At 58.0% G+C, this 12,263-nt stretch overlaps 1 protein-coding gene across 2 annotated transcripts in view; it reads right to left on the bottom strand.

Annotated features, from left to right (window-relative positions):
* PHF21B (PHD finger protein 21B) overlaps nucleotides 1-12,263 on the bottom strand; it is a 62,206-nt gene that overhangs the window by 9,181 nt on the left and 40,762 nt on the right. For both annotated transcript variants that reach the window (XM_024579313.3, XM_045186786.2), the window contains exons 5-7: nucleotides 11,706-11,843; nucleotides 2,787-2,838; nucleotides 679-755 (exon numbers count right to left, since the gene is read on the bottom strand). In XM_024579313.3, coding sequence (XP_024435081.2) covers nucleotides 679-755; nucleotides 2,787-2,838; nucleotides 11,706-11,843 — 267 coding nt within the window. The remainder of the gene's footprint in view (nucleotides 1-678; nucleotides 756-2,786; nucleotides 2,839-11,705; nucleotides 11,844-12,263) is intronic.

Genomic DNA, 12,263 nt, shown 5'->3' on the forward strand with positions numbered 1-12,263 from the left:
CAGAGCAGAGAGGCCGTTTCATCGGTGACCACAGCAAAGGGGACAGGGATCTTACCCAACAGAGAACGCGCCGCCCCAGGTACAGGGTGAGAAACAACTCCGCAACATGCTTACAAATGGGCCACAGGCCCAGGGCTGCCCTCCCTCCCAGCTGAGTTCCCATTCCCAAGATGTGAATTAGGGACAACTGTCCCCGGCTGGCTGGTGCCCGGAGAGGTGAGCGCGGCTGCTTCTGGACGCTTCTTGGGCCCTGCAGAGCCTTGCCGGCCACTGACAGTAACAGCTAAGTCTGGAATGTACAGTCACTGGCCTCTGAGGACATCATTCCTCTTCAGACGGCTGTCCCCTGCTTTGGACTTTAAGGCCCTAAAAATTTGCTTCCAGTCTAGGGGACAATTCTTGGGTGCCACTCCGCACTGCCTGTGACTGGGAGATATGCCTGGTCACCGGGGGGAGAATCAGGAAGCCCACGCGCCCGGCAGCCCAGCCGCACGCAGTGCAGCTCACGTGAGGAGTACAGCCGGCATCCCGATCTCCTGCCTTGGTCTGTCAGCTGATTCTGACCTCAGGGGTGAAGGGGGACGTGGCTTATGGTCACTGCCCAGCTCCCGAGTGGGGGGGCGGGTGAGGGCGGCCAGCCCCCCAGGCTCCCCGTCCCTGCACAGTGACAGGGCTCACCTCCGTCTCCAGGAGGCCGCTGTAGGCGGGGTTGGCTGTGCTTCTCCTCTTGCGCTCCTGGCGTTTGCTCTGGATCTCTGCAAGACACACGCAGCGGCTACTGGACCCCTCCTGCCCCGGGAGCCCACACGCGTCCTCCACAAGCCCTAGCCTGCACCGTCCCCTCCTGCCCCGCAGGCTCTGTCTGCGTAGCATCCACGCCCACTGCAGCCCGGAGCAGGTGGGGTCTCCAGGCCTCCCAGCCTCCGAGGCGGGACAGGTCTGCTGGGCTCAGGTTGGAGGGCGGGTCAGCAGGAAGGTGACAGTACCCGGAAGCCAAGTGCCCACTCTCAGCTCAGTGTCCCCCTGGGCATCATCACCTAGCCCGGGCCATCTCTCTTGGGTCCCTCAGGACGACAGGTGCCCATTGGTCAGATGCTTGGCCGGGCCGGGCCGCAGAGTGAGGCTCAGGGCTGCTGGGGGACCGGGCCGACCTGCTGCTCAGGGAGCCAGCTTCCCCAAAGCCCCAGACACGAAGCCTCCGAGAGGACTGGTGTGGCATGTTCCTCCACAGTGACAGTGACCGAGTGTGTCTTCTCCTCTCTGTCACTCTCCCCCTTCGGCTCCGACTGCCGGAGGGCTTCTATGTGTGGCTGCGCCAACGTCAATATCCAACCCCGCCTCTTGGCCCTGACGGTCCCTTTTGAACTTTCCCAGCGTTACTTGTGCGCGCCCTGCAGCACCTCGGACCTTCTGTGGGAGAAGGCAGGGCGTGAACAGCATCGTGGGCCAGGGCGGGGCAGGGGGGGGGTCTTTTCCAAATGAGAACTCTTCATAAAAACCGTAATAATAATCACAAGGACAGTAGCAAAGCACTCTGATCTCCGTCCCCACAACCCTGCAATGTCCGAAGACACAGTCTTCCTCCCGACGTTCCTCCCGACACAGATGAGGAGACTGAGGATCAGTTGGGGGAGGAGCTTGTCCAAGGCCCCCCAGCTCTCAGCAGCAGCAGCAGCAGCAGCAGGAGCTGCGCACGGCACTTGTGGCTTGACAGGGGCCAAGCCCCAGCTGCCAGCGGAGAGCAAGTCTCCAGAGCACCGAAGGGAGGTCGCCGTGGGCGGGCAGGACTGGGAAGACTGGCCCCATGAGCTGTGTGACCTCGCCAGGCCCCTCCCCCTCCCCGGGCCTCAGGGGCTCACAGGCCCCGCTGGAGAGAAGCTCTCCCTCAGTTGAACGGCTGTCAGTGCCTTGGGCACTGTATTCAGTTCATTCCCTCCCCTGCCTCGACTTAAGGAGGAGCAAATTGGTTCTCCTCCACGAATCCAGGCTGGCAGGGCGGGCGCTCTCGTTTTGTAAAATGTCTTCAGCCGGTAAGATCGGAGTCGTGGCAAACACCCTGGGCTGGGAGTCCGGGGCCCTGGACTGCAGCCGGGGCCTGGGCTGACTGGCCGCGGGACCCAGAGCCCTGGGCCGGCCTCTCTGGTCTTGGCTCCCCAGCAAGGGCAGCCAGAGGGCCAGCTCCCAAGCATCCCAGGCCCTAAGACTACCCCATGGCAACTCCCACAGCTGGCCGGGGTGGGCTCTTCCCAGAGAACGCACACAGGGCCAGGGAGCCACGCGCACCTGCTGCCCCGGGAAAGGGAGGTTCTGGTTTCGGCCGAGGCAGACAGCCGGGGAGCGGTATGTGGACACAACTCTGGGAGGCTTACCACAATCCCCTGAGGAGGGCCTGGTTGTTACCCCACTTCAGAGATGGAGAGACGGAGGCACAGAGAAGCCGCGGCACTTGCCCCGGCGTGAGGGGTCATGCAACGGGGAGCCGGGCAGTCGGGCTTCACTGTGCGGCCTCACGCTGGGGGACAGGGACCCACAGGGTCCCTCCGCCAAGACAAGGAAGCGCCCCACGTTTTGTGCAGACCACCAGGGAGAGCGGGGAGGGTCTGCCTTGGGGATGACCACCCCAGCTGGCACCTGGGCAGGCCTCCCAGGAGCCGGCTCACACTCGGGCGCTGCCATCTGGCCTGGGAGGTCCGGGGACCCGCCGCTTCTATCCGATGCCCAAAGACCTCCCACGCCACCCATCATTCGGGCCAGTCCCGGCCCAGCCCACGCTGCGGGGACCTTACCTTCCAAGTGCTCCGTGGTGACCAGGCCTAGCGCTACCATGAAGGCGATTTTCTGAAGGAAGGAAGCAGAGGAGCGTGAGTCTGGCCCTCCTCACGCAGGCATTCGTTCAACAATCGCTGCTGAACACCTACTTCTGTGGCTCGCTGATCTATTTTGGGTTCCCCTAGTTTTAATCTAATGGCCTTTTTCTGGTCCCAGGACCCCATCCAAGGTCCCACATTACACTGTGTCGTCACGCCTCCTCAGCTCCCCTGGGCGCTGACGGTTTCTCAGAATTTCATGTTTGGACGACCTCGGCAGTGGAGGGGAGGGCTGGGCAGGGATTCTGGAAGATGCCCCTCCCCTGGGGGTTGTCTGGTGTTTTTCTCGGGGTCACATGGGGTCACGGGTTTGGGGAGGACACAGCAGCCAAGTGCCCTCTCATCACATCCTATCGGGGCATGTGCTGTCCACGTGACTGCCCGTGACACTGACCTTGACTTTCCCTCCGAGTTGCCTAGGAGAAGAAGTCACTGTGCACTGCCCACACTCACAGAGTTGGGGCCATGTACACTGTATAAAACACGTATGTAGTAGAATTTCTCATTATTTTCCCGCGCAGTGTTGGTTTTGAACCTTGGCCAGAGGCTCTGAGGTTACAGAACAAGTTCATTGTGTTCTGCTTCAATCCCTCCGTTTCACGTTCTACATTTAGACATTTGATCCACTGGAATTTATCTAAGAAGCAGAGAATAACAGCCTCTTTACTGGGATGATGTTAAAGTTATAAATTAACTTAGGGCATGATGACAACTTTGAAATACTAAATTTCCCTACCCAAACCACGGTGTGCCTCAATTCTGTTTTCTTTTGCTCTTCGGGGGTTTTAAACTTTCTTTTCTTTTCTTTTTTTAAACATTATGCAGTAAACATTTATTTCTTGACATTCAAATATATCAGTGTAAAGTACATAAAAAACACTATGGAAGAATATTATACTCTTTCTTTTTTATAAAATAAAACATTTATTTTTTATAAGAAGTCCGGACCTGATTTCTGGATTTTAAACTTTCAAGTGGGTGTTGAAGTTCGTATCTTGATTATTCCTAGGCATTCAACCTTCTTGCTGCTCTTGTCCCTGGGGTCGTCCATGAGCTCCTGACAGGGGCCAGGCCACGTGATGTCTGCACGCTACCACCCACCCGCCGCCACGCCAAAGCCCCTCGCCGTCTGTGGGAGAATTTCATCGACTCTCTTGGGTTTCCTGCCCTTTCGGACAGTGACCGTTCATCCTCCTTTCTAATTTTTCCTTCTGTGCTGTTAAAAGTACTTCTCACGTTGTCAGCTGTGAATGATATTCTTTGGTTCATGTGAAGTCCCAACAACGACACCGGAGACCATCAGGAGACAGTCCAGTCTACGCCCCTCCCCCACCCCGTCTACATTGCTCAGCTGGGCCTTTGACATGTCATCAGAGCAGGTGACATTTACACTGTCCCAATGTCCTCATCCCGTCTTGGGTTTACTCTGCAGTGAATGATGGGTGCCAAAGTGGCCCCCGCAGGCTCATGGTCGACAGGCTGGGCCCATAGTATTGTCCCATCGATGGCTCCGGGGAGTCCAGCTCCTGAGGTTTTGGCAGATTTAACACTTTTTTGCAGCCTTTCACCTGGAAGGCCAGCTTGGCTGGATAGAACGTCCTTGGCTCCTTCTGTCCTCAGGATCTTGCCATGGTGGCCTGGCTATGTCCTCGAGTTCAATGCTGTGTGGACAGGTCGCAGCCAGTCGGATGGATCCTCCCTCTAAAGTCCCTCGATCGTTTCTGCCTGGGTGCCTAGAGGCGCCTTTTGCTCCCGTGAAAAGTCAGAGACTTTCGGATTGTGTCTCCAGGTTGACCGATCACTTCCCCTGGTACTCAGTGTGTTTGTTTGGTATGTAAATTCAAGTCGTCTTGATTTCAGTAAACTTTTCTTGAATTATATTTAAAAAACACTGAAGCATCACCACACCAGGGAAAGTAGCCCATACAGCTAAATCCTGTAAGAGATGCGCCCGGGTGAAGGCGAGACTGATGACGACAAAGGTGGCCGCAGCGGGAATTCTGGGGTCGGCGGCTTCTGCCGACCGATACCCATCGAGGTGCCTCCTGGGCCCTGTGGCTGAGTGGACGGCAGCAGGACCTCTAGGAATCCCCAGGACTGCAAGACTGGGATGGACGAACACCAGGACCGAGGCCTGTGCTCCTGCCCATGGGTTCCCCACTCAGGAGCTAACGTTCACCTGAGGACAGGTAACAGGTAGGTCACAGCAGCCAACTGCTGCCCTCTTCCAGCCTACCTCATGCCGGGGATTGTGGGCGTTTGCATTTATCATGCCCTCAGCCTGGTGTCCTCACCAGCCTCCAATTACCTCCCTGCACCTTCTTTGCTCATCTCCGGTGTCACTTGCTACTGTTCAAAATCGCACTTTGTCACTTCCACCTTTGTTCCCTGCTGCTGTGTCTATGGTCCGCTCTGCTCATCCAGGTACGCGCTCATTTCTGTTGTTTTTTCCCAAGTAATTCCAGCTCGCGGTCCGTGGTCTCCAGTACTTTGGCCACTGGGCCGCCTCTCCCCTAAGCCCTCGTGTTTCGTTGGCAGTCTCCTTCTTAGTGGTGATTCCCTCGTCTTTTCAGCTGGTCATCCTTCCCTTCTACTTCCTTTCCTGACTTCTTAAAAAAAGTCCTATATTCACCTCCTTTTCCTCTGCTGATTTGGAACTTACAGGTGGCATTTTATTATTTTTAATGATTAGCCTAGATGTTTGAAGGGCATGTTTTTTTTTTTTTTTTTTAAGATTTTATTTACTTACTTTTAGAGAGAGGGGAAGGGAGGGAGAAAGACGGGGAGAGAAACATCAATGTGTGGTTGCCTCTCACAAGCCCCCAACTGGGGACCTGGCCCACAACTCAGGCTTGTGCCCTGACTGGGAATAGAACCAGCGACCTTTCAGTTTGCAGGCGGGCACTCGATCCACTGAGCCACACCAGCCAGGGAACATGTTCTTAACTATACATTTTCCTAACAAAGTCTAAGGTTATTTAATATTTCTATCTTTCCCCAACACAACACTAACCTTACTTAACATGTTCTAACTCCCTCCGAACATCACCAACCAACTTGTTACCGTCGCCCAAACCTTCCTTTCACCGGCGCTGAGAAACAAAGCCGGGAACTGTCGCAGCCTAGGCCTACGTGAAGCAGTCGCCACTGATGACGGCCGTGCTCCCTGGCTTCTCGCCAAAGCCCGGTTCTTTTAACGGACGGTTTGTAGGGAACAGACATCTTAGTCTTCCTACGTCTAAAACGTCTCTACTTTGGCCTGGCTGTGGAAAAATGATTCCACTGGGTGGGAAGCCCTGAGTGGGCCGTTACCTCCTAGCGGCTTGTGGACGTTGCTCTGCTGTCTCCGGCCGCTGCTGGGCACCCACGGCGCATCGGTCACCCCTCGGTGGTGACCTGTGGCTCTGCCCTGCAGTTTTCATGCCGCCTCCTGTTTATGTTCGGACACAGATGTCTAGCCTCTAGATTTATTCTCAGTCAGCTGCCCGACAGACGGAGGCGACGTTTGATCTAAAGCCTCATACCAACGCTCCTCGGTCCCAGAAAACTTTTCAGGTTTGTTCTTCAATTACTGCTTCTTCCTCTTCCCTCCACACGTCCTCCCACTAGGTGAGAGCTAAGGCTTCTCCACCCGCCTGTTTCTCACCTGCTTTTATACACAAATGTGTGTTTGAACTTGGCGCCCATGCAGTACCCACGGTGCCGGTTCCCAAGCACTCACTGCCCCGTTCGTGCCGGGTAGTAGGGTTTTTCATTCCCACTTACCACCGTGTTTTCACCAGCGGGTTTTCCAGCAATTTTTACATGCGTTTGTTCTCGTCTTATCGTCATGGTCGTTTGCTTCGTTCTTCCCTGTGCGCATTATTCCCTTCACTAAACTTCTCTGAGGACCCTAAACGTTCTTATTTAAAAGTCCCTGTGAGAGCAATCCACAAAATTAGCTTCATCTTGAATAAATTCGGGTTTCAAGTGCTGGTTTTACTGATCGTCACTCCTGGCATTAGCTCTCTTCATGTGTTTTAGGGTTCTGCCTACAGACTCATTTTGGGCACAACTTTTTTTTTCTGTTGGTTTTTTTCGCATTTTCTCCCTCCTGCTTAGCCTTTCCTTACAACAGGTTTGCAACTGCCTCACCCCCCTCACCCCACGCACCCCAGCTGCAGCTGTGGCCCCAGGCGCAGACTGGCTCCCAGACAAGCAGAGAAGCCTGGTTCCGCTCCTCTCTCACCCAAATAGCTTTGGGGACCCACTGCCCATGTGTGCTGCGCCCCCGGCCCCCCCGCCCGACTCTGCTCCTGGGGTGCAGGTCAGTCCTGCTCCCTGCTGCTGCTCTGGACACGGCGGCGCACAGCCTGCCTTTGTTCTGCCCGCGTTTCACCTGCTGCTACTGTGGGTTTGCAGCAGGCGGGCCCCCCCCCCCCCCCGAGAGTCATCCTGATGGAATGTGCTTTGGTGGATTCCAAGAAGGGGGAGAGTTGGTTATTTCTGAATTTTGGAAAGATCCTTCCAGCTGCAGAGTGAACAGACGAGGAAGACCCCATCTGGGGACAGGGAGACCAGAGCCCAGGGACAGACGAGGCAGGAATGGGGCCCTGGCAACAGGGACGTGTGGAAGGGAGAGCGACTGTGCGCACAGGTCTGGCCCAGAGAGGCGGCGGGGCCGGGGCTGAGGACAGGCCTTGTATGGGGTTGGAGCCCCCACTCCGGCTGGCCCTCGGCAGGGCACACAGTGGTCTGAGGGCGGCCAGCTCAGTCAGATGCCATCGACTCCAGGATAACAGGTGGCACAGAGAAGGCCACAGCTGTCCTAAAGAAGTCATGGGCCCTGGGACAGGAAGGAGCAGACAGAGCCCAGGTCAGGAGCCAGGAGCCGGTGATGGCACGTGCGGCCAGCCTCTGTGGGCCTCAGTCTCCTCGCTGACCGAATAGACGTGGAACTCCCTGGCCCCGCCCCGGGGCAGAGCCGCCATGAGGACGTGGAGAGAAGGAACAGAAGCACGTGGGCTCTGAAGCCTCGGCTGTGACTTGGGGTGACTGCCCCGTGTCCTTGCCATGCCTCGGGCGGGCACTGTCCCTTCCTGTGCCCAGGCTTCAGCTGCCTGCCCACCTCCTGGGGCTGCTGTGAGGCCTGGCAGGTGCCCAGTATGTGGACGTACGTCACGAACTGCAGTGTGGCAGACACGAGCAGCCCTGCCACGGACCCCGTCCATCCCACCACGTCTTTCGAGTGGCAGGAAGCCCCGGGCGCACTCGAGACCGAGCTGAGGTAACCTGAGAACGACAGGGTCCCACGGTGGCCAGACCTGTGTGGCCTCGACCGTCTACGCCAAGTGTTTTCTCTGGGGCTCTTTTCTGTTTATTTCCAGCCTGGTCATTCGCACTGTGTCCTCACGAAGATGCAGCCCATCTCCAAGGCAATCAGGAGGCACCGTGGGGCTGCAGGGAGACCGGAGACGGGGCTCCCGTATCCAAGTTCCCGGAACAGCCAGGATCGAGGCTTTTGGCTGCTCTGGGCCTGGGATACGCACACCCTGCGACAGGGGACATGACCCCCCCCCCATGCGTGGCTGTGTGGGGTCAACAGACTAGCCACACATACGTGTGTCCCGCACACACCCAGTGCAGACTAAGTGTGTGAGGAGGGCCCAGGCCCCTGGGTGCGGGGTCACGTAGGGTCATGTGGTATGTGCCCTTCAGGAGTGAGTGGCACAATCTCAGCCATGAGAAAGGGTCCCTCAGAGAAGGCCTTGACCTTGATCATAGGAAGAGCAGAACATACCTGCAATTAGCACTAATTACTGAGTGACTGACATCCAAAACAATATTCACTCTGTTCCGGAAAAACGGATTTGCAGTGGATATAAACGACGTGAAAAAAACAAAAACGAGGAAGTAGGGGAAAAAGGGGACAAACTTAGGGACGCAAGGCGAAGGCAGGCAGGCAGGGTCCGGCCTCACGCGTCATCAGGGGCCATATGCGACGGCTCAAGGCGGATCACAGCGGCCGTGAGCCCCCTGGCAGCCCGAGCAAAGAGGGATACAGGAGCCACGCCATGGCCCCATGACCCTGACCCTCAGGAAGCGTGTGGCAGTGCAGGGGCCCTAAAGAGTGTGGGGACCCCCGGGAAGGTGAGCAGTGGGGACCCTCTCACACCGATGACCCGCATTCAGAGGAAAGGCTGGAGCTGCCTGTGGGGAAACCAGCGAGCGAGGGGAGCCCAAGACAGCGGCCGGCCTCTCCTTGACCATCCCAAGCAGCTAAGCTCCAGCCCCAATCCTGGCCCCGCTCAGCACGAGCAAGGTGGAGGAGGCCAGCGTGGCTCAGGGCTTAGGATGCCTGGGGTGGCTCCCACCTCTGCCCGGCACTGTTTCTGAGCCTCAGTTTCCCTCTCTGTACAAGAGACTAACAACGATCTCCAGCGACAGGCTGCTCCCGGTGAGGACTGAGCCGGACCCATTCAGAGCCCCCCCAGGCTGGCAGTGAGTGCTCTCGGGATCTCAGAGCTACTGAAATGTCCTTCCTGTGACACAGGTGTCCCCTTCCTGTCCCTGCGCTGCTGGAGTGCCGCCGGGTGGCCACCAGGCAGGCCCTGACAGTTTGTGGCACTGGGAGCTCAATAGCCACCGCCCCAAGGCCACCTTTACAGCTGAGCCTTCAGGACACTAACCAACATTCCTCTACAAAAACCCGTGTCCCACCCAGCACCCTGGGCTCCCAGTGGGCTCCTGTGACAACTGTCTGCAGCCGCTGCTGCTCCGGCCTCGCGTGCGCTCAACCTGGACTGTTCGCGAACAGGTCTGAAGGCCCCACGACTGCTCCGAGTGCTCTTCAGGAAAACACTTTCAACCCTGACTGGTGGGGCTCAGCGGGTTGGGCGTCATCCTGCAAACGGGAAGGTCCCCAGTTCAATCCCAGCTTAGGGCACGGGCCTGGGGGGCGGGCCAGGTCCCCAGTTGGAGGCATGTGAGAGCCCACTGACCGATGTTTCTCCCCCTCTCTCCCTCCCTTCCCCTCTCTCTAAAAATAAATACATAAAATCTTTAAAAAATTAAAAATAAACTCCGATGAGGACTTTTACACCCAGTGCACTGTAAGTTCTATTTACACCATTACACGCAGTGATGCTAATTATGTAGTTGGATGTAATTATACTAATTGCATAAATGCACAATAATTGACAAGGATAAACGAGAGAACAAAGATTCCACCCAGAAAGCCCTCCGGAAGGTTAAGGGTGTGCCAAGACCCCATGGGGGACAGAGGGGTGCTTGTGGGGGCCCTGGGCTTTGAGCCAGACCCAGGCCTCACCATGCACACAGTAGGTGCTCACACACTGCCATACAACTATCTTAAGACAAAATTGTGCCTGGGGCCACTGGGGACACTTGGCTCCATGCCAGCCTCGGGCAGGGGTGATCCTGTGACCCCAGTGGGCTTCTTAGGCACACAGAGGACAACGACCAAGTCACTGAGGCTCAAGTCTGTCCCACAGCTCCCCAATCCCGAGGGTGGAAGTCCCGCCGGCAGCCCGCACCCAGGCCCTCCACCAGCACAGGGCTCTGGTGTCCGCCGAACCCAACCACCTGTGTGACGTTCCCCGTGCCCTTGCACAAACCCGCTGACCTGCTTCAGCGTGCTGGGTCCCTTCCTGCCTCCAGGTCGCCGCCCCTGTCACACGCCCCCTCCCACCTTCTGTCCCACCTCGCCAAGCCTCCGGGTCCAGAGGAGACATGGCCCTCCCTCCAGGTCTCCCAGAGCTCTGGCTCTGTCCCTGTCTGGTGACACCTGCATTTGCTGCCCCACATCCTCATGGCCGTGCCTGTCTGCCAGCAGCAGCGAGCTTCCCTGGGGCCAGGGCCACATCTGTCCCTCTTAGTGTCCCCGCCCTCGGCACGGAGCCTGGCACAGATGTGCTCGACAAGTAGCTGTCTGCACAAAAGGTGACTTTTCTGTTGATGAAAAGCATTGTAGGAGCTGTGGGAGCACAGAGGGGCCTCTTTTGCCCGCAGGTAGGTGGTCAGGGAAGGCTGCCTGGAGGAGACAGCATCTGAAGTGAAACGTAAGATGAATGAGGGGTGGGCAGTGAGGAGGGGGGCCCTACCCAGGATGGCCCTGACGTAGTCACTGCCCCTCACACCGCCAACAGGGCATGTGGCTGCCCTGGGAGGCGTAGCAAGAGCCCTTTCATCTTCTTTCAGTGGGGCTGGAGAGGGGGGCTATTTACAGTTTCTGGAAAGTTCTAAGCATGCCTTCAGGAGACATTTGCATCCCCCACACCAGCCTCGAGCAGGAGTGGACTTCTAGAGCATTCAGGGCCCTCTCTGCCCATGACTGGTCATGGGCAGAGAGAGCCAGGCCTCTTTAGGGCCGTGTGCTTCCAAAGCACCCTTTTTCCTGGACTGAGAGCCCCGAGGACCAGCGTGAACAGGCAGGGACAGGTGGCCCTCAGCTGGGCTCCAGGGAGGTGGCTAACCAACCTCCCACAGCGCCCTGGGCACTGCTCAAGGGCTTGGCAGGCACCCCCGAACAACGGTGCCGGGAGGGAAGCTGCCATCTCCCATGTTGCAGATAGGACAAGGGCCCACCCGCCCGGAGAGCCCCGAGACCCTGCTAACTCCAGGTCGCACACCAGGCGGCCTGGCTGCAGAGCCGTTGCCAGGCACTGCGCCCACCACCAGTGTCCAGTTCGTGCTCCAAGTCGGCTGCAACCAGGGCCCGTGGGCAAGTCCCCACTCGGAGCGCCCACCGCACGGGGTCTGTGCCTGCTCCTGCGAGCCCACTCCACACGAGGCCCGTCCCCAGCCCCGCAGGCAGTCCCCAGACCTCAGCCGTCCTACCTCGGGGTTCTCCTGGCTCGGGGGCTGGTCTTGCTTCTTTTTGGCGGCCTGCGCTCCCTGAGACGGCTCCTGCGTGGGTGACCGAGAACCCGCTGTGCCTTCGGGCTGTGACTGCGCTTGAGGCTGGATGAGGATGACCTGGAAGATGCAGGGAGGAGTGAAGGGGGGCAAGGGCGGGGGCGGGAGAGGGAATGGGAGCTGGGAGGGTCCTGGGTGAGGCCAGGCGGCAGCTCCGGAGGAGCGAGTCCTCGAGTAGTGGGGTCCCGGGAGCACAAGGAGGCTTGTTCTGAGCTCCCCCATTCACGGTGAGGGCTCATGCCTCCAACATGGGCCTCCCCCACAAGGGCAGTCTGCCCGAGAGCCTGACCTGGGTCCAACCCTGCGCTACCGTTTCCCGGCTGTGGGGGCTCAGGGAGGTCACTCTGCCTCTCTCCCCAGCTTCCTCCCAACCCCACCCCAGGAGCCTGCTAAATTCTGGGCAGTAGGGATAACAGAGGTTAGTTTCTTTATCCCCAGCTCAAGTGCAGGTAAACTGAGGTGGAGGGGGGGCAGAGGGGC

This window comes from Desmodus rotundus, chromosome 3 (genome assembly GCF_022682495.2).
Source record: "Desmodus rotundus isolate HL8 chromosome 3, HLdesRot8A.1, whole genome shotgun sequence".
In the NCBI taxonomy this organism is placed as follows: Eukaryota; Metazoa; Chordata; class Mammalia; order Chiroptera; family Phyllostomidae; genus Desmodus; species Desmodus rotundus.